The sequence below is a fragment of the Anas acuta genome, chromosome 2 (genome assembly GCF_963932015.1).
Source record: "Anas acuta chromosome 2, bAnaAcu1.1, whole genome shotgun sequence".
NCBI classification, from domain to species: Eukaryota; Metazoa; Chordata; class Aves; order Anseriformes; family Anatidae; genus Anas; species Anas acuta.
The window spans coordinates 95,453,521-95,475,909 of record NC_088980.1 but is presented as its reverse complement, the minus strand read 5'-3'; the positions used below and the strand labels follow the sequence as shown (position 1 = coordinate 95,475,909).

The window sequence follows — 22,389 nt, the reverse complement described above, 5'->3', positions numbered from 1 at the left end:
CTGCTCTGGAAATGTTAGAGGCAGACACAGAAATGTGCTGCTCTGCACTAAAGGAGATCTGCCTACAGATTCAACAACTGTGAGCATGCACAACATAACTGCTCTTCAAGAACATACATGTTCAAACTTTTCTATCAGCTTTTCTTTTCAACATGTCCCCAATACTCCAACATAGGAAGGCTGCCAAATGCTTCAAAAACATTCATATCACACCTCAGGTGAATAATGCCATGCCCCTTTCCCGGCTGAGGCTTTAAAAGGCATCCTGTATCTCAGTGGCATTGAGGATTCCTGTGGTCACAAATTGGTCTTACTGACCTTTGGGAAGGGACAAGACAACTTCCTTGGCCACTCCTAACAGTTTGAAAAGTCAGCTTACTTTCCACTTCAGATACCTGGCTGACACTGTTTGCTTCTTTAAATGTATTTTTATACCTGAGATCTCTTTCAAGATCACAAGACAGGCGCTCTTATTGCTGGGCACCTCCATGGATGCATGACTGAAATCAGTCACTTTTCAGAGAGATGCAGATGACTTTTGTCCTACAAGGTTCTCTCTCCACATTTTTGTAACGCAGCACTAAAACACAACTTTTAGGTCAAGGGTAAATCCCAGGGATATGCTACAAACTAAGCGCAAATCAAATTTTTAAGTGTAATTCTTCTTACAAACCAACAGTTTTGTAAAGACCAAATACTACAATCATGCACCAGAACTGAATTTCTACCGGGATTTGAAGCCATTTGCCACTGTTACTACTCTTCGGGTATTTCAAGCTACTGTAAAGAAACTATGCCTAAAAATGCTGCTCTTCCAGAAGCACAGAACAGTGAAGCAGACCTTCCACTATAAAAAACCATCGTAATAATCTCAGTGCTATCCATTTGTTTTTCAGTAGGTAGCAGATGTTCCTTACATTCTACGTATTATGGGATTATTTTATGAGATTAAAAAACTTCTGGGATTAATATAAGTAAATTCTGGCTTATCTTTTTCATGTAATTAGGGGGACAGGAACATCAAAATCAGCAGCCTTTTATTGATAAACATACAAACAGCAAAGCAGAACAGCTCTGCTATACTACCAGGAGTGCAAAACACAGTTTGCAGTCCACCAAGACTCTTAGAGGGAATTGCTGAGCAGAAGATCCTGTCAATGCTGACAGCTGCTGCTGCTTCTTGGTTGTGTTGTACTAGTGTTTCTCTGGCTCCTCAGTAACCTAATTCATTTTACAACCCCAGACCATTTTTCCCCCCAATAAATGAGAGTTTTTTCTGAACATGCAAATAGACGTCTATGGATAAAATGAGAAAACAGCACTGAAGATTGACCTTACAAATTTGGAAGAAGAGATTCACTGATACAAGCAACTGTCTCTGGGCTAAATGATGCGTAAGGTTCAACCAACTACACTTCAGATTGCTCTTTAGTATTTCTATTTTTATACTTCAATTTCATGAATAGCCTACTGGCAGGATACCACAGGAAAAAGAAAAACTGAATCAGGATTTACTTACAGTGCTGATCACAGTCTACTCTAGCAAACACCACTTGATTCTTATCTGGATATTCTTCCTTAATTACATTAGAAGCTTCCTCGAAAATAGGATGCAGCATTTGGCTGAAGCGGCACCTGTGGAAAGGAAAAAGATTGCAAAATATTAACTTGAAATATTTTGGTTGATGACTCACAGAACATTTCAATATTTGATGGGAAAAGAAAGGAAAGAGAAGCTACTACAGAACAAACAAAACATATACTGGTACTCATGCCAGTAACTGACTGGATAAAAGTAGTTTCAAAAGTAACTTCAAGAACTCAGGAGGGGAAAAAAGCAATTCAAGATGTGCCCCTGATTTATCAGCTTAAGAAACAACATTAAACAATTGTAAGTCTTCAGAAAATACATTCTATTTAGGAAGTTTGTTCTAAAAATTTGTTTTTCTAACTGAATTATCTGTGGGGAAGGAGTTTTAAAAAGCTAGTAAAAAGACTTGGGCTGTTGAGATTAAAATATTCACCAACAAGCACCTTCGAGAAATATCAAAGAGAGAACTTTACATGGGTCAACAACAGAAGTGTTGCTTATTATTTTATTGCTTGAATTTGGTGGAAATCATGCCTAGTACTTAAACAGACTGCTAGTAGATTGCAATGAGTAAAAAAATTCCATGGGACCCTTCTTCCAGCCATGTCAGCTTTTGAAGCAAATCCTCTTTTCAACCATGAAAAAGGCTGTAGATGTTGATAGATGAAAGAGGCCCCAGATGTTTTGGTGGTTTTGAGGAGGTTATGGTAACACTAGTGCACAAGTTCGTTATTAATATGTCAATAAAGTAACTTTATAAATTGTTCTTCAAAACACACCTTAGAATTTTAAATTGAAGGCATGCAACAGCACTGTGGAAGTTGTCAGCATGAGACCTCACACCACAGCATCTAAAAGCAAACCTGCAATGAACCAGCCCACTCTGAAACACTGCCCAGAGCAGGAAACGTTCCAAGTGTAGAGGCAGGTTTTGCTCTGGAAATACAAACAGGGCTTAGGCTCATCTTCTAAGGCAAATCTGACTCTGGCCAGCACAACTGTACGTTACGCATTTATGTAGCATGGATGTGTTATATACAATTTCTTTGTCCCTCATTGTCCTCCACTCTTACAGCAGAGCATCTACATCAGCAAAGCTGATCCATTCTCATTCAATTCATTTATGTCATAGGTTGGCAGTACACAATATTAGGGGGGTTACCCCAAAGGCCTACATATAACAAACATCATTAAGGTTGTAATTAAGGTTGTAATATTTTAAATTTATAGCCTGTTATCAACTAGTGAATCAACTTAAAAATGAACACACAACTTTAAATTCAAAGCGAACCTGCTATAGAAAGGATCTGACCACAGCAGGGACTGCAGCAGGGGCTGTGCTAACATGGTCCTAAAATAAAGACTTTATTATATTGCTAGATCAAGTCCTAAAATAGTCTCCTGCAATTTGTCTTCTGCAAAATCCAAACATTTTAGTGTATTAGAATTACTCTCACTAGGTTTGCTTTTCAAAAGATTTTATTAAACATAACCAAGAAGTAGTCTATCATCTGTGAGGGATCTGCAGACCACAGTCTGAAAATAACCATATTAAAAGTTTTATTTAAAGACTGCCTTTAATGTACAATTCTATACAGAACAGGTAAGAGATCAGAGCTAATTACTTACTTATACCTAGTTAGTTGTACCATCATTATAAAGAAAGAAATCTCAAGCAATTTGCTTGGTAAATGAATGCAATCTCTCTACATAACAATTCTATCGGTTTAAATGTGCCTCATATCAATAGAAATTGCAGTACCAAATGAACAGATGCAAACTAATTGAACATAAAAATAGTCTATAAAATGATAGAGGCATATACAAAGGTTATTAAACTGATTTAGTTTGGTATGATGTCTGTCTTTATGGAAAGTTTAAATGAAGGCATTAAAAACTTCTCCACTGAGAACTTCACTCTATATGAAAAGACTGGGTATTAATTTTTCAAAATCACTTTTAAAAATGAATTTAAATTAACACAAATCGCCTAAATGAATTATCAGTAAAGGCAAACTGGCAATTTTTCTTTTAAAATGGTGTGCTTGCTACTGCTAGGCCATATGGACCTACAGACTTTGACATACAGTGGAATGTCAAAGAGGTGAAAGGAATTAGAAGTTTAATCCCCTGAGATGATATTTGATTCTGACGGCCAACATTTTGCGCACACAAAGCAAAACAGCAAGCAGAATATTTAAAGTATAATAATACTTTGGTTTATGTATTGGTTTACATTATAAAGCTATTTACTTTAAACAAGGAAGGGAGAAAGTGATTTATTTCTCTGACCTCATTTTCCATATTAATTTGCATGTTAAATTCTATTTCCCCTGAATATTTTTCTGTTTTCCCCCTTGTTAAAGGTTCCTTGAGAAGTATTAATGCTGGAACATAACACTCAAAATTACTTTGAACACAATTAAAAAAATATAGGGCACGGGTGCTTAAATTAATTCTAACAATAATTTTATAAGCAAGTTTAAAGAAAAATCCAATTACACAGCTCCAGCTAAGTATGTCTTTCATAATGTCTCAACCCAAACTTTTTCCTTGTCTAGTTGCTCAGATTTCATCCCTCAATTCTCTAGTTCTCGCTTGGAAGGCCTTCCATACTAGAGATGAATTTGATTTTTAATGTAATTTCAGGCTTTTTGTTTACTAGTACGTATGAATGGGAGTGACTCTTAAGAAAAATAAAAATTAACTAGTACCCAAATTAAATAAAATAAATACCCAATTAATAAATACCCAAATAAAAAATTAGCTAGTACCCAAAATATTCAAGAGACAAAAAATTAATGAAACTTCTCTTGCTGTGAGAAGAGAAAAACAAACAAACAAAAAAGCCACCACACAATCATATAACGTGTTATTCCTTACTGCCACGGAACCCTTTTTTCTCTCACGGAGGCCCTGAATGAAACAAAAGGTGGCAGAACAGCAGAAGGGGAAGTAATCAAGACAAAACCAAACAAAAAAAAGAAAGATCCAGTCTGAAAGTGACATACCACTGTATCTTAAATTAGGATACTAGTGCCAAACATGACAGTTTTCAACAGGCAAAAGTTTAAACATAGGGGGGAAGAAAAAGAAAATACTTATGTAACTTACCAATCAGCATAAAAATTAACTAAAGCAACATCTGCATTGTCTGGGAAGGGAAGAAGAAAAGAATTCAACGTCACATTGTGAGGCAAACTTCTTAGCACTTCAATCTAAGATCATAATAAATATGCAAACAAACCATAAAAACTAATATTTCTAGATTATTCAGCACACAATCCACTAGAAAACTGCTAGGATAAATCTTATCTGAAATATAATCTATAGCAAGTGGGAAAGTGATGAAAGAGGCCTCCAGTCAAGTATTTTATTGACTTTATTGATATATTAGATATTAAAGACGTCAATTCTTAAGACACAAAAGTAGTAAATGACACAGGAGACCAAAAGTAAGTCAATTAACGCACTCAAACCCAGAAGCTGTACTCTAGTAGCTCTCAAGCATTATATGGTGTGTTCTTAAGTGTTAGAAGAAAAAGTTAAAAGCTGAAGCGTTAAGTGTTAGCTCTTCGGATGAGAAGAATGACAACTTGCAGGCTGCCTGTGCAACTTGCTCTGATCTGTCTGAAGCTGCCTGACTTGCTGAAGAGGTGGATACTAGGGCAAAAGGTGACAAAGTTTCAACACCCCAAACCTCCCCAATACTAAGAGAGGCTTGAAAAAAGAAGTAATACTAAAGGTGTATATGCTAAGGTAGCAAAATAATGCTCATCATTCTACAATTCAAAAAAAAAGGAAAAGATATCAGGACTAGGACACACACGTTAATACCGTACTCTAAAAAATTGTGATCTTTGCACAATACAATAACCATGCTGTAAACTGATTTTTATTACTAGGAATGGACTAGATATTGAAAAAAATTGAGAGAAGTGCTAGAACTATAGAACAGTCACACAACTTCACAAAGCACTAATGTTGCTAGATAAATTCGCACTATTGACAAAGTTACAAAGCAGCTACAAGCAAAGCTGAAGATGTTAAGAACAGCCTGTAAAAGACAACATGCTAGAAGAGGGACTTTTTGAGAAGGCTGGGAAAAAGTACAGTTTGTACTAAAGCATGGCTTTAGGATTTTCATTATCAGCAAGGAAAGTAAGTGGTAAACAGGAAGTTAATGAAAATTCAGGGCATGGAGAAGTTTAGGGTTATCCATAACCTATGAAGTATTTATAGTAGTAGGTGGGTAGTACAGAAGGGTTTTTGCTTTTTTCATTCATATGAAGACAACTAGACAGGCAAATTACGTGCTTTTCTGGCAAAAAGATTTCAGACAAGGAATAGACATCGATTTAAGACAGTAATTGAAATACTAATTTACGTGTCTCCTTCCTGTGAGGCACTAGAAATCAAGACAACGCTTAACCTCAGAAAAAGCACAGCTGAACAAGCAAGGCACTTAAGGGCACTGCCAGCAAGGGTTTCACTTGCTGCTATTTTCTGAGAACTCTTAAAATGTTCTCTTGACAGGTTTTGGTTATGTAATCAAGTGCTCCCATCTGCAAACAAGACACCAGGTATTTTTCTTAGCCTACGTTCTCATTTAGATTACAGTGAATCTGGTAAGTGATACATTGCTTCAGACAGCTAATTTTGATCACAGGTATTTAGAACTTCTATGCAGACTGCAATCCATATTTCCAAGGCTAGGGTATGCATATTTATCTAATAACACTGCAAGACTCTCACAGGTAAGCGACTGTAGACATATTAAAGTAAAAAAAAAAAAAAGATTCAAAGTACTCACTTAAAATGTCATCTATATTTCCACTATCTAGACTTGTTATTTCGCTTCTTGTTGGATTAAAAAGCCAAGACACCTAAAAAGAGAAAACAAACCAGTAAGGTATGTAAAGTTACAACAGTAAAGTAGTAACATACCTCAGATTTTAAACACCGTGCTTCAAAAGCTGGAGAGGAACAAGCAGTAAAAATAACTGCAAGTCAGACCAAACGTTTCAGATGATAGCACTGCCACAAATAAACTTTATTTACAGATAAAACATTCTTACAAAGTTAAAGCAAAACTGGTACTCTTTTCATATGATTCTCTACTGTGTTGGCAAAAATATTACAGGCAGTTTTTGTACCTTTGTACCTGTGATCCAAGGATCTCTGTGTTTATGTAAGAGCCCAACACCTCTTCTATTCCAAAACCATGCCAGTGGCTGAGCAGCTACAGGTGTGACAGATTTGGGAAACAATTACAAGCAGCAAGCCCCCAGGGCACTCTTGTCTTTGACGCTGTCTACAACTTATCAAAAGACTAACTCCATGTCAAACATCAAGTTTCCTAGCACTTGTTGCCAATGCTTATCAAACATTGACTTCTCAAAAACACCAGACGCGGTGGATGTCTTCTCTCGTTACAATCAGCTTAAAAAATTGTGGCAGTCTTTTTGCAGAGAGACGTTGTCAATAAGTCTGAAACTATCATTGTACGTGGCATGCAGGTGAGGTTTCCAGCAGTGATTTTCAATTCCTTTGGATCTATGGATCACTAAGTTCTTGCCAGTGAAGACACTGATCCTTTCTTATTTCCCAACTAGAAGCTGCTGGGTTGCAGATAGAGTCCATCTTACACTACAGGCTGACACCTCACCAGCTTCTGTAGAAGAAACTACTTAGCAAGGGAAAAGCAATGACGACTGGGCATTATTAAACACGAGTCTATGACTTCTGGAAGCGTTTGCCTCTTTCTGTGGCACCTGAATTCTGCCAGGCACAAATGTCTAAGGGTTGGTTTTACCATGACTGCATACGAACAGAAGTAGCGGATGAGCTGTAAGGTCCATGTCCAAAACCAACTGCAGAACAACACCGTCTGCTCAGAAACATCTCATTAAGCAACCTCTGAGCTGCACAAGTCGTGGCAGGTCAGTGCTGGGGAAGTACCTTTGACGATGCCGTGTCGCTGACCAGCAAGAAGAGAGGACAGCTAAGCAGGTGAATGAGCTAGCATACTTTTTTTTGGTACACTCAAGCTGGAAGTGTTAGGTTAGATGTAACACGTGTATAACTGAAGCAGCAGCAGTGATTAACAATAACAGTTGGACTATTATCTTACCTAACAAATAGTATGACCCAATATTCCTTTTGTTGGCTGTCATCTCATCTAACCGCAGGCGACCACAAATTCCTCTGCAGATTTCAGGGTTTCAGCTGCCCTGTGAGGTCTCGAAACCCTCTGGCTGTATGCTGTAAGGTTACAGGGCTGACCTGCCCTGCTTATAAGCACCCACAGTGCTTGCTTACACACACACAAAAAAATAAATAAATCACACAAGCCTCTAGATAGCGGGAACTTCAAAAGAATGCCTGCAGCGGGTTTTGGTGAAAATATTTCCACAGGAGCCTCAGATTTTATGTTTTCTTAACATACCAAATGGGTAAGATATCAGTTCCTTAAACAACTTGGCTTTTTCTAATACAATTTTACAGCAGCAACATTAATCTCATCTAATAGGATGAACTAAACATAAATTAAACATTATACTTATCTATGTTATGTTTGCCATCAGGAAACAGGCTGTGTTACTTAGCAGGTAGACAGACCGGGAGCTGTAGTTTCATTTGTGGACTGCTACAATACACCTTAACTTTCAGTGCAAATATTTACCTGCACAGTCAAAGTGCAGGGCTTACTAACCAATAAAGTCCTCTGCTGGATCCTGTGCTACGTACAGAAAAAAGCAAATTAACCTAGCACTTCTTTATAGCACAAAAAAATTTTCACTGCTTTCTTAATTCTTATTTGCAGACAAATGTGGTGCAAGCTGCGAGTACCGAAACAAAGACTTCAGTCATCTTCATTTTGAAGATGAAAATGAGATCAAGCTGTAGATCCCCTCCGTATGAAACACTAGGAGAAAATGAGACTAAGAACTTAATTCCCCCAAAGCTACACAAATATGAGAGGATTGAAATACTTTTTCCCCCCTAAAAATATGAAAATATCTATTTTGTCAAAATATAAGTATATTCTTCAATGTTTTCTACTAACTGAATAACTGTGGGTGCCAAAACCTTCACGGTAAGTACATAGAGTTAAGGAGAAAAACAACTTTCTTTTCAGAAATACCAATAAATACAGGAGACTCACTTCGGCTGATGCTTTCATGGAGGTACAATGCCTGTAAGGAACAAAGCACACCCCTTTGACCCAGTAATGTCGCCGTCCCCAGAGATGCGAGATGGTTTGTGATATTACTACATTAATATTTAACACGCAGGGATATAAATTCGTATTTAAATTGTTAAGCAGCTGCACAGCTTTGAGAATATGTTCTACCCTTTGATGAAGCCTGTGAATGATACACAGGGGCAGAAAAGACGATATTTTTGAGGAAAATGTTTCTGAACATCAGTTGGACACTTTAAAGCAGGTATTGAACTTAAGTTCTGAAAAACTGTAGCTGAAAAAAACAACAAGTTTTTTTTTTTTTTCCAAACTTTTAAATGCAAATTTAGTATTCCACTGGCCTACATCAGATGCACACAAGTAACTGTTCACATTTGGAACCAGGGCAAGAGTTTTCCAACCAACTTGCACTGCATGGGAGCTACGAACTGAGTGAAGGAATCTGGCAGAACCAACTCAAAAGGAAATCTGCCAAAAATATAGATTTGTAGGATATTTAAATTCTAAATACTTGAAACTGCAAAAGTTGGATGAATGTGTTTATAAGTTACTCGATCTCTATAGAAAAATGTGAAAAAATGTGGACTAAAAAAGCAAGTGTAGAAACTATGTATATGCTTACAGAATTAATGCACTGCTGAGGAAAAAAAGCCAGGAACTGAACAATGCACTGGCGAAGATAAAACTTAGTTGATAAGGGCAGAGGGAAGAGGAGATGACACTTGTGTACGCTTATTTGCTCCTCTTGTCCTCAGTAACCCTGCCAAACGTGGCCGGAATGGATCAGCCCTGCTTCCTGGAAGTCTCTGAAGATAACGCTGTGTTTTCACTGGGAAGTTCGGCTGGTACAGAAACCCTAGCAGGTCTGACCCACTTTCTTCTTTCTTCAGCTGTGAGGAAATCTTTTAAGAAGTTACGCAGCAATATCGCAGGGGTTTCTTTTGAATTTATCCCCCAAACCACAAGCTGAATGGTGAAAAGAACCAGCCAGGGCCACAGGAGGGGACAAACTCGCAGCGAAACAATTTGCTGCAAGTTGGAGCAGCTCCTGGCAGGAGCATTATTTATTTGTTTCTGAGAAGTAACTCCACTTCAGCTGACATTTTGGATTTTTCTAACACCAGACCTCAAAGCACTGCCCAAAAGGCAACATTGTCCTCCGCTGACATTATGGCAAAGCGCTGCACAAGCTGCCTTACGTAAAACAGCAGGCCTGGACCCAACCCATCCCATTCACCCCGCAGCCCCTGAGAGGCAGCCCTCTCCGACTTCAAATGCCACGTTTCAGATCCCTTTTCCAAAAAGGAAATGAAAATGCTCGCCATTTAAATGGCTCTGCTGCCGACAGCGCTGCTGTTCAGTAGCACACACCCAATTAACGAAGCCCGCTGGTCATTCGGGAGGTTTAGGTAAAGCTTTTATCAACATTTTACTCTTAGCAATTAGTGCTGATAGTCCTTTCAGCTCTAGCCAGACAGGGGAAGCAGGCCTGGAGGTTTAGTGGCATCTCCTTCCCAAATTCACTGCACGTTACCCACCATTTTCTTGCACAAGGGGCAGTTTAACTAACAGGGCACAATCTTAATCCTGCAAGAAAAGGGGAAAACAGTTGTGGTGTATTTCAGCTTTTCGGTTATTTCTTCTGTTAATTCACATAACGAAACAGAGCTCCTCACTTCCAGAGCAAGCCATATGAAAAACACAGAAAACCTACTCTTGGAGCACTATGATTTCTAATTAGCACTACAGCTGCAAGGCAGCCAACAAGACCAGCCTTCATTTTCACTTGCTAAACTTCCCATCCAGCCCTTTCTGCTGGGAAATCCTACAGGCACACGACTAAACCACCTCTCTCTCCCCTTCCAGAAAATCATTTTATGTTTGGCAACCAGCTCCGTCCTACCTCTAATCCAGCCTGACACGTTGAAGTTACTACCTGAAGCCTCGGCCCCACAGGACTCTGCAGCTGCCTTCCAGTCCCCAAATACGTTTCCTTTATTGGAAAAAACGCTGCTTATCTGCTGCTGCTCCGAGATCTGCATGAAACTCACAGGCGAGGGGAAGCAGATGGGTTTACAGCCTGCTGCAGGATGCTACAAATTGAAAGGAATCCCGGGGGAAAGCGGAGCTGAAGTTGACAGGCATTGTAAGAGCTCCTGAAGTTTGGCTTCGGAGCCATCCATCAGGAACGTCCCACTGGTTGTGTTCCCAGCAGCTCTGCAATGAGGCACAGCGTCCAGAGCAGGGGCAGGCAGCACTAAACACAGCATGCCGGGGGAAAATCAGGGAAAAGAGACCATAACTCACCCCCTCAGCAGAGTGCCTTAATTGGCATTGCCGTATTCCAGGGCACGCCTGAACATTTTCATAATTTAGACTAACTGAAGGCTGCCACCCCTCATTCTGCCCATCAAACGGGGTTTTTATAAAAGGTATTATCTGTTATTATCAGTGACATAACCACGTTAACTCAAAATACTAAACAATGATCACTGTGACGTATATTTAAGTTTGCAGAACAATTTTTTACCTGATAAACATCGTGCCATTTACGGCTGGGAAGGATTCACAGCCAAAGAGGTATCTCAATGGCTTGTTACCATAGCACTGAAGGCCCCCTGTAACATGGGGTAAATTTACCTCCCAACAGCTTGTGCATTCCTATTACAGGACTCAATATGTTCACTCAAAAAGTCCATTGCAGAGCAGAAAATTAAAGCTCGCTGCAATTCAACACATTTTTTTTGGTAAGGCTATGAACAGCAGCCCCATGCATCTATCTAAGCACAGCTTTAAAGCTCAGGTCTCTGAGCACAACTCTAAGGATCATCATCTTTTAAAGAAATGCTGGAGTCAGGGCTCAAAACTGACACGAGGCGTGTTTAAAAAAATGTCACAGAGACAAGACCTCCAAGTTATTTCCAGTTCAACTCTTCTCTAACTTTGACTTGCTTCCCTTCTCGACCCAGAGGGAAAAGGGCAAACTCCAGTCAAGGCCATAACACGCTGTTTTCCTTGTGTGAAGTGTCCCATTATAGGCAGCGTCCCATGTATCTACCAAAGGTATAAATGGGAGTCTGAACAACTGCACTACTTCACAAAAAACATTTCAAGTAGTTCACATCTGCCGAAATATCAACTTACCCTACAGCGTGTCATAGCTTTAAAGCCATGGATTCAGCTCCCCAGGAAACTGCCTGAGAACTCAGATCTTTAGATATTTTATTTACCATGCTTACTACTAATAAGAGACTAGAATTGCCCTGAAAAATAATGTAACTTGTGCAGCTTTATAAGGAAAATTAAAAAAAATAAATCAAGGGTTGGCAAAACCTCACATTCCATCACCACTTTCTTTATTTGACGTGGCTACCAACTGCTCTGATTACCTGGCAGCAACGCGTTGATTCACTTTCAAGAAGGAATAAAGTACATCGAATGAGATACCCAGAAAGATTAGCACAAGTTAAACATCAACAGCTGGTCCTGAAAGTCCATACCCTGAAGTTTCTGAACTTGTCAAAGGTATGATCCAGCAACATAAAATACAGGGTAGCTTGGTCTTGCCAAGGAGAGAATTTTGATAGCAGAGCAGAAGTTTGCCAACTCTTTTTCACTATGTCAAGGAGAAAAGCCTGTTCTCCGAGAAGTCAATTGCTACAACACAAAAGCCATTCCCAAAACTGTTCATAGAGCTTAGACCTTAGATTTTAAATCCACAACTTCATCCTTCTACTATCCTGTTCTTCACTAGGATCATCTACAGTCTTTCTTCTCACCTTTATTCCAATTCATATGGACAGGGCCAGTGCAGAACATACAACAACTGAGGATTCCCTCTCTGTTCTTTCCTTCCTTGGACCAGTGATGGAAATGAAACCAAAACTGTTAAGCCGTTCTGTGGAAGGAGAGGCGACCCAACTCAGAAACTCTTCTTTCAAGTGTCATCTCAGAGGTGGAAACTGAAAGTAGCTGTAGTGTTTCGGCAGAAACAGCATCTCTGACCTCAGACGAATGCTTGCTGTCTTAGAAAATTCATCTACCTGCTCGTACACTCGTTCCTTCAGATTATCCCACAGCTGCTGCCTACGCACGTCCCGCTGCTTTAAAAATAACACACAATTCCTGTTAAGTATTAACTTCAGTAGATTTTAGTACCTATCAGTATCATTGCTCAACAAGACAAAAACCAAGCCTTTTCAACTGAAATACTCAATTTCAACACCTACTCACTCTCAGTTGCTTATCTTTTCATTAACCGTGTATTCAGGAGTGCAAATACAATCTATTTTCAATTCTGCTCCAAAACATCCAGTTATCTATCTCTTTGTGGTACAAAAAAAGATGGAACTTGAGCAAAGACAAGCCCATTGAGGTTTACCTTTCAGGCTGGAACTTGTTTTCCAAGTAGGTAGCAATCACTGAAACCAACTGCTCAAGTGCAAATTAAAAGGCTATCATAAACACGCACGAACTAGCTCTCCATGACAGAAATACCCCGAGGCAATTTAGATAAAATATCAGTCAGGTGGCATACTGAAAGCGCTGCCTTTGAGAAATCTGCACTTTTGCACATCTCTAACATTCTGCACACGATCCTGGGTGGCAACATCTCGGAAACGGGTCCTACTCTGCTTGGTCTGATTTTTGCTCTTGTTGCTGCCTTTTTTTCTTTCCTCCGAGGACGGAAGCATTCAGGAGCCCTACACAGGAGAACCCAGAAGAATGGTAAGCAAGAAACCTGGGCACATTTGCGAGCACACAGCCAGTTCTAGAGGCAGAGCATTCATATCCACACTTATATCAGCACCGAAAGATGAAGGATTAAACTCTGTGACTCCAGAGGTGCAGAGTCCAAACTGCTTTAAAGTCTGCAGCTAATGCACTGTGTAAAAAAAAAAAAAAAAGTGAAAATGGCAATTAGACCAAAACACTTAAGAAGTGAAAAATACAGCTGGGGTCATTCTCCCCCACCCAAAGGGAAGCAAAACGTGGTGCTTGAACTCTAAAGACAATATAAGGGAACGCAAGCAGCCACATCACGTCTGGTAACAGTGCTGAAGTTGTGCTGTTCATATTTGTGCTGCCGCCGCGCCGTATTTCCAAATGACAAAATTGGCTGAAGAACGTGGAAGCCTGGCCAACTTGATTTGGCCCATCCTTATTTCATGCTCGGAGCAACAGCTGTCAAAACTAGAGCAGCAACACGCCCGACGCAGGGAAGCGAGCATGTGGACGACAACTAAAACGACCTTCTTACCCTCCTGGGGTTTGCAGCCACGCTGCACCCCACAATCTCAGGTGAACGTGCACCCAAGCAGCCCCTTTTACCAACCTCAGACCGACAACTTCCAGCAGCACATCCTTCCAGTACCACTGAGACTGTCCTGGTGCTACAGGATTTTTTCTTCCTTCAGCAGGACCGAGGTGCCACCTTCCCTCAGATGAGCTCCTAATGCTTCAGCAGGAGGTTAAGGTTTTGGGCAACTACCAAGGCAAATACAGTGCTCTGCAACATAACCCTGTGAATATGAAACTTTAGCATATGAAACTTGAGCTTCTACATGAAAAACCATCTGAGAGCCAGTCCTGGGCTGCTGCTGCTCCTCCCTCTTCTTCAGGGGAAGCCAAAGAAGGAAGAATACCTCACAACTGCTAAACCACCAACTTTCTAAGATACAAGGTGGGGTTGCTGCTTCAGCTTCCTACTCCCTTAACGTCACAGCTCCCAACTTCTTCTCTTTTAGAAAAGCCTAAATCTGTTTAAAACATCACCTTTGTTTAAGCTACTTGGATTGTTTTCATTTCTTTTCAGGCAAATTTGTGATGCACACTTCACAAGCATCCATTTTTGAGACGCAAACTACAAATCTCAGCGTACTGAAGCTCACTGGCAACCCGTTTTCTTGCCTGTAACAAATGCTTTGCCTTGGTGTTTCAGGTAGGTATTTATTACTAGCTACCTTCAAGCGGCATATAAGAGGACAAGGATTTTTCCCAAATAAGCAGTAATAGAAATACTTACTCCACAGTTGCATTCTAATTTATATATTGGAAGCTGAAAAACCTCTCAAAGGAGGAAAAAAAGATACATTTCACAACTGATCAATTCACTATCTTCTACAGAAAAATTAATTAAAGCAATGCTGTCTGGACCCAGACAGAAAAATTCACCTTTGGGACCACATCTGCACATGCAAGTTAGAGCCTGGAGAGTGAGTGGCTAATTTCAGGCTGCACAGGAGCTATTTCGACCCTAACCAGCTGCTAGGGGCTGCACGCACACAGTTGGTTTATCGTGGATTACTCTGTAAATAATGCAGGGGATGGGACACATGCCACAGATATTCTGGAATGCACAGAAGAACGTGATAGGGATACCCCACCGCTGCTTCACCTCCTCCAAGGAGCACGAACTATGCCAACAGGCTGACAACTCTCATGGAAACTTGCAAGCAAGCATTCCAGAGCAGTCCTAAAAATAACAGCAACACCTTCACGTGGCACGCGGCGAGAACTGGTAGCAAGCTTATTTTAGAATAATGCTTAATAGCTAGGTGATGCTAATTTTATATATGCACGCATGTATATACCTTTGTGCCATCTTAACAAATTCTGCTGGCCTGTGTTGACACTGAAAATAGAAGAAAGACAAAAATAAAGAGCCCTCCCCCCCTGCAATTACATGTTCTTAACCAAAGCAGTCTGAAATGTCAGTCAAAGGTAATTCCTGAGAGGCCCCCACACTGGCTGAGCTCCCTCCACTAATTAACAGATCATTAGGAGGAAAGAACCCCTAACTGTTCACCCTCGCACCACGTACTGTCTTAATTACCTTTGTGAAGCTACCCATTTGTCTCGCAGTCATTCTCTCCAAAATCCCAAGTGGATCGACTCAAAAGGGAGAAGGGAAAAAAAAAAAAGTATTTTCATACACACACTTATGAAAATCCATAATCTTTGTAACTGGCGAAGAATTGAGGGGCTGAGCATTTCCAGCAAGATTTAGGAAAGGGGATATCAATGAACCATGGCAGAGCCAGGGGACTAAAGGAACAAAAAGCTCTCGGGATTACAAATGGGGGTACATCACTGAAACACTTTCCCTTGGTGAAGCTTCTGAAAAAGTTAATTTTATCATCACTTGATAGTCAGGACAGCTATGGGAAACAGCAACACACTGCCACAGCTGCTGTTTTCTTTTTCAAGACCACTGGAACAGGCACCTCTGCCTTGCCTTTCAAAGTGCTTCCTTGCAGAGCTCCTAATGAACAAGGTCTCTCCAGGTTTATGCCCCATTGCCAGGTGAATCCACTTGGGGATGAAACGTAAGCTTCATCTTACAGCAGAGGTCAGATTGCTCTTCTTCTCCCCACTTCCCTTCACAAACGTTAAAAACAAAAAAGACCCTGTAGCACAAACTGACATCTTCACAAACCTTTTGTTGGGTGCACCTCGATAAAACACATGAAAACCAGGCAAGAATCACTGATGGCAGGCGAGATGAGAGACAAGGATTGCCAAGGAACTTTTTTTTTTTTTTTTTACTGTATTCCATTTCTAGGGCTCCACTTTTCACTTTGGGCTTGTGTTTCATGAATACGTTTTAGGACAGAAAGCTTCAGAGATTAAAAAAATAAATAAAAAAGCAAAAAAAACCAAAGTCTCTCTCCCAGCGCCAGGGAGAGTATCTTCCTTTCCAAAGTGAATGCAGCAAACCATATACTTGAAATCTCCAGGCAGGTTAGCATATCCTTAATTTTGGTCCCAAAGTGAAGCAAGTGATTGCACAGGACTACCAAAAAATGAAGTCGCATGTCTGAGAGCACTGTCCAAACACTTCATAATGGAGTAGCCCACTTTTTCCATGAAATAAGCCTTTGGGAGCTCCAGTGCTTCTTTTCATCATGCTGAGAAAGCTTCCAGCTATACCTCAGTAATGATCAGGGCTCGTGGTAATTCCCATCTGTCATCTACAGGACACTCAGGTCTCGCTAACAATTCAGTCCACTCCTGGAACACAGCTCCGAGAGGGAAATGGCCCCATGAGAGCCAGCTGATGCTCAAGGACAACCTCTTCAAAGCACAAAAACAACAACACCTGCAGAAAAAGTCATTAAGGTCTGGCAGAAGGCCTACGTGGGTTAACACGGGACTCGTGGATGAGTTCAGAAATGGAAAAATGAAGTACAGAGAAGGGAGAGGTAGGAGAAGGAGTACTTGGTAGGAGTAGAGAAACACTGCTTGAGCAGGCAGGAGAAATTAGAAAAGCCCAGGCTCAGCTGGGATTGAAACTACAGAGGAATGTTAATGGTCAACAGCAGGTTTCTACAGCAACAAAAGGAAGACTGAGAAAATTGTAGGTCTGCTGCTCAACAAGCAAGGAGCCTAATGGCAAAGGACCCAAAAAAAGACTTAGGTACTCATCACCTTCTTCCCATCATTTTCTTCTGATGATGTTTGAGCCCAGTAGCAGAATACTGTGGAAGGGAAGCACTGCCCAAGGTAAGATTGAGCTAGAAACAAATTAAACAAGTTGGACATGCACGGACACACAAAAGCAGATACCAAACGTTTTCCTGGGTCCCCAGGACAATTATAGAGGCAAGTTTTCTTCCCAGAGGCCATGTCCATCCAGCAGAGATTCAGAAATAGCAAATCAATCTGGCCAATTTGATTGTCTTCTGTAATATGACTGACTGTAAATGAGGAAAGGATACCAGAGATTGTCTGCCTCGACGTTAACAAGCTTCTGCCACAGCTTCTCAAAGCCCGACAGGAACCTCACGGAGTTCAACACGGGCAAAGTCCTGCATGTGGGGTGGAATAACCCCAAACAGGCTGGCAGCCAACTGGGCAGAAAACAGCTCTTCGCTGTCCCCCGGGGCAGAGCGGTGCTGGGGGGCAGGCTGAACAGGAGTCAGCAGCGTGCCTCTTGCAAAGGCAGCCAACTGCACACCTTGTGGGCTGCCTTAGCAAAAGCAGAGCTGGCAGATCAAAGGAAGTGATTCTTCCCTTTTACTGGCCCTTGTGGGACCACATCTGAAGAATTCTGCCCAGTCTGGGGTTTGTCTGTGCCACACAGAGGTTAACATACGGAGCGAAGTCCAGCACAACGCTACCAAGATGAACAGTGACTGGAGAACAGGGTATATGCAAAGAGAGGCTGAGATAATTCTGCTTGTGCAGCCTGAAGAAGGAAAGCTGCAGCTGCTGCTACCTGGTTGCAAGTTGTAGAGAAGGCAGAGACAGACTCAGAGATGCACGGGGACAGGACACAAGCTGCTGCTCCAAACAGGTTCTTCAGATAAAATTTTCAACAATTTCACGGGTGTTCAGACTGTAGAACCTCCATCCTTGGAGATACTCAGCTTTCAACTGGAAAAGACCCCGAGCAACCTCACCTACGGTAGTCTTGCTTTGAGCAGGGAGTAGGACCAAAAGACCTTTAGAGGCTCCTTCCAAGTGACACGATCAACGAGCTCCCAGAAGAAGCAATCAAAAAAAAAAAGTCTACAGCTTGACCCCAGGGGGGTAAACGCAGTGAGACTCACCACTCCTCTTTGGCTTTAGAGAGAAAGCTTTGACAAATTAACGTATATCAAGAAACGAGGGGAGGGCAGAAATCCCTAACAGTTAACACACTGAAAAACAGATGATCAGATTTACTTTGCTTACCAGAAACCTCAAGCTGCGTACATAATGCCTTGCAAACTCAAGGTACACACACAACACGTGCGTGAAGGAGCGCCCAGGTTTGGTTTAGTTGTACATGTGAAAAGATGATGGAACCCTTCTGCGATACATCTCTCCAGATTTGGTCATCAACCAGAGCGTAATTCAGTACGGACAGGGTCCTGCACCTGGCTTGCAGAAACACAGCACCCTGACAACAGCATCTTCGAGTTGAAGTGAAGAAAATATGCCCAGTTCCTGGTGAGTACAGCCACCGCTTTACACAACAACACCTAACAATGTAAAATTAAACACCTGAAAGTCAATAAATTCAAGGCAAAACTTTTAAAAAGCTCTTACGAGCTTTTTAAAAGTTCTATTTTCTGAGCAGTTGGAATTGCTATTTTGAAAAAGGAAGTCACATTTCTACCAACTGCTCGCATGTTGCTGATGAATGAAGATGCATCAGAGAGGAAGAAAACGCAAAGGTAAAACCCACAGCAAGAAATCCCGCTCTCAGCTCCTTTCCTGATCCTATACAATGCACCTGACCTCTTCTGCTTCTCTGGAGCTCTCTCTCTAGTTTAGTTTTGAAAGAAAGCATTGCTTAGCCTTTGACATCAACACGCTAAATTGCTTCAGCTTAAACTTCCAAATGTTCCTCCTCTACATCACCGAGAGCTCACTCTTAAAAAAATATTTTAAAATATTGCTAATGCATCCAAAACCACTCCACTACTGAAGCATCCATTACCTGAAGATATCTCTAGACCCTCCCGAAGAGCTTGTGAAGCAGCCCTGCTGTATGATTATAAGATTCATAGCATATATTTATATTTTCTTCTCATGCGAGACAACTCTCTCCCTTCAAGCAAACTACAGTCAATAGACTCACATAATAAGGTTTGAACAACAACAAAAAAAAGCCAAGGAGTCACACAGAATGCTCGCAAACTCTTCAAGCGAGGTTTACAGAAGAGCCTGCAAGGTAAACAATTGTTCCTCCTGAATAGCAGCACATAATCCTGAGAGACACTGAAAAAGAACCAGGTTTGGCTAAAACAAAGGAGAGGACTGCTGTGCAGCAAGAGGAGTAAGCGGCGTACTGTTTTCCCAAGGAAGTGGCATGAGGACCAGTGTCTTGCTTGAGAAAGCTGCCCTGCCAAAAAAAAATAGAAATAGAAAGCAAAGCAGAAAGTAAGGATATCAAAAGGAAACAAAGATAAGGAGCATCACCTGCCAGTGACAGGATCTTCGATGTTACGCTGTCAGGAACTCATCTCTACATTTTCCAACGCTGCCTTGGTGTGCTGTTTGAAGAATCATTTCAGGTTTCAGGAGCGATAAGCTTCCCCTACCCGCCCGCCCCCTCCAAATTCCCAGGGACAGCTCCTCAGTTAACAACTAATTTACTCTTCAGAGGGCATGACAGATGATGGACAACTCAAAACTCCCGTGCTATTCTTGCGGGGAGCCCTTCTCATTATATAAAAGCTCAGTGGCCTAAAATTTGCCTCCAATTATAGCCTTTGACTAATGCTCAAACTCAGAATATTTTGAGCAGGACTCCTATAAATACACAAAGAGAGGCAAGTGCACAGAAATATGCTCTGCACACCGCAAAACTGTGCAGAGATCAGTTTCTCTTTGATACAGCAAGTAGTGAATTGCCCATTTAACAGTAAGATAAGACATCATTTTATTTAATTTTCATTTTCACTATTTGGGTGCTCGATGTCATGCTAATGAGATGCAAAAAGCAACAGCAGTCAACCGAGAAACAAAAATACTACCCCCCAGCATGTTTTATTTTCAATTAAAATTTTAATAGAAGGCTGCAAGGTCATTGCCTTCTTCTAAGTTCCCGCTCCTAGCGGCTGCAACTGCACTGCTATGTCAGCAGCATTTGGAAAGCTCAACTAAAAATATGGAAATTACAGCCTAAGACCAACCGTAACACCAGGTGTTATCTGGCAATGCCAAACCACATCAGCCCACGGGGAGGAACATACAAACGGGCAGCGGTGCTACTCAGAGGATGCTCCAACTTTACACATCCTCAGTATCCGGGGACACGTATGTCCTTCCAATAGTGTTGCAAACCACACGAAGTAGGTGTTCTTGCTTTGTCTGGGACCCCTTTCTGAGCAAGCCACAAAGAAAGGCGTAGCAGTAGAGGTCTGACACCTGATAAACCTCCACAGACGGAAGGGCAAGAACAGGGAAATCCTTTTACAGTTTCCCGAGGGGAAAAAATAATTAAAGAAAAAAAAATACACGAAGAACTTCTCCCTTCCCTTTCCTCACTATCAGTTGGTGGCTTCCTCTCTTCACATCTCTTCCCCAGGGACACCACCTGCACAAGCCTCCCAGTGGCATCCTGAGCAACGTATCTGCGGCACGTGGCTCTGTGGCACGTGCCTAGCAGAGTGTCCTGTTCTACAATTTTCATTGCGCACCTGCAGGTGGAGGCAAACACAGAGAGAGCCCCGGCAGAGCAAAGCCAAAGAACCACGCCTTGCCTTACAGAAGGATGGGGTGAGGCACAGCGTTTATTCTGCTGCCTCGGATTCATCAGACCTGTCCTACCCGGTACCAAGCCATACACCAAGGTGGCAGAGACATCATTCAGCTCTGAGCAAGAAACAATGTTGCTTATTCCAGACTTGCCATCAGGTGGACTCCATCCTTTGCAGCCTGTGCTGTGCCCTGTCCGCCCTTCCCCTCAGCTCCAGGGTCTTTCACAGCATTTCAACCCTCCATGTCTTTTACACAGTTTTCTGCGCTTCCATTACCAAAAAGTATTTCCTCCTCCCAGCTTACTCTCCTCCAGCTAACCACAGCCCTTCCTTCCCTCCCCCTCAGCGCCCTCCTCCCACCCCGAGGAACTCCTGTTACACTTGCCCAACACCCGAAAGCAGTAACAATAAACCAGACTCCTTTTCCTGGTCACCAACTGCTGTGCTAATACCCTAATGTTGATTCTTCTCCTTGCCTTTACTTCCCCTCTTCAGAGATCAGATTTCATCACCTTCCAGCGCCTATCTGCTTTGAAGATTCGGAAGCATAAAGCCGAGGCAGGGAGGGTCAGTATGCACCACTGCAAACACTTCTGGCGTGCAGAGCTCTAGAAACAAAGGCAATCTGTATGAAAAATAAAGGAGAACTTCCTTCCCTCAGAGGCAGGCCGTGCAGAAGAAGAAATGTGCTTATCCAGAAGTTTGGAACCTTAATTGTTTTTCAACTTAATCGCTAAACAAGTCCAGCTTAGTAAGCTGTTTTCGCGGCTGTATATCACTGCCCTCAGTTCTAGGCACCACTGAGGTAACACTAAGAAGCTCGCATCCCCAAAACACACCAACTGCCACGCTCGAGGAGGCTCTGCTACCCGGCACATCCTTTGGAGGCAGAGCAGAGGGCTCTCTCAAACCTCACCAGACAAAACCACAGTCATGTTGTGGGTCACAACTATTCACAGCGGTTGGGAAGGCAGAAGAGAAGTTACCAGAAGTTGGAAGTCGATGTGGTACACACCACCAGGTCCCCTAAATGCCACAAGAAAACAAGCGTCGCACTCTGCAAACGGGTTTGTCAGCTATCCGAAAGAACAAGGATCCTCTCACGTTCCCAGCCTGCTCGGGACAACTCTTACCAAACCTCCTGAAAGGAGTGATTCATTGTCTTGATCCAAGGATGTAACCTGGCACCTTACAACACAGGGGCACGGCTGATGTGACGCTGAACAATTATACAGGTAGCATTGCACACGAATGTATTAAAAAAAACAACCCTGGCCTGTTTTATTTTTCAAGTGTTATGCGTATGGATCTTTCTAATCTCATTAGAAATGGGTTTGAATAATCCATACGCAGAGAAACAGCACCTAAAATACGGGGAAGTTTCAGATTTTCGCCGC

At 41.7% G+C, this 22,389-nt stretch overlaps 1 protein-coding gene across 1 annotated transcript in view; it reads right to left on the bottom strand.

Annotated features, from left to right (window-relative positions):
• ERP44 (endoplasmic reticulum protein 44) overlaps positions 1 to 22,389 on the bottom strand; it is a 45,656-nt gene that overhangs the window by 21,965 nt on the left and 1,302 nt on the right. Inside the window, exons 2-4 of the mRNA XM_068671287.1 lie at positions 6,405 to 6,477; positions 4,706 to 4,745; positions 1,520 to 1,635 (exon numbers count right to left, since the gene is read on the bottom strand). Of these exons, the coding sequence (XP_068527388.1) occupies positions 1,520 to 1,635; positions 4,706 to 4,745; positions 6,405 to 6,477 (229 nt within the window). The remainder of the gene's footprint in view (positions 1 to 1,519; positions 1,636 to 4,705; positions 4,746 to 6,404; positions 6,478 to 22,389) is intronic.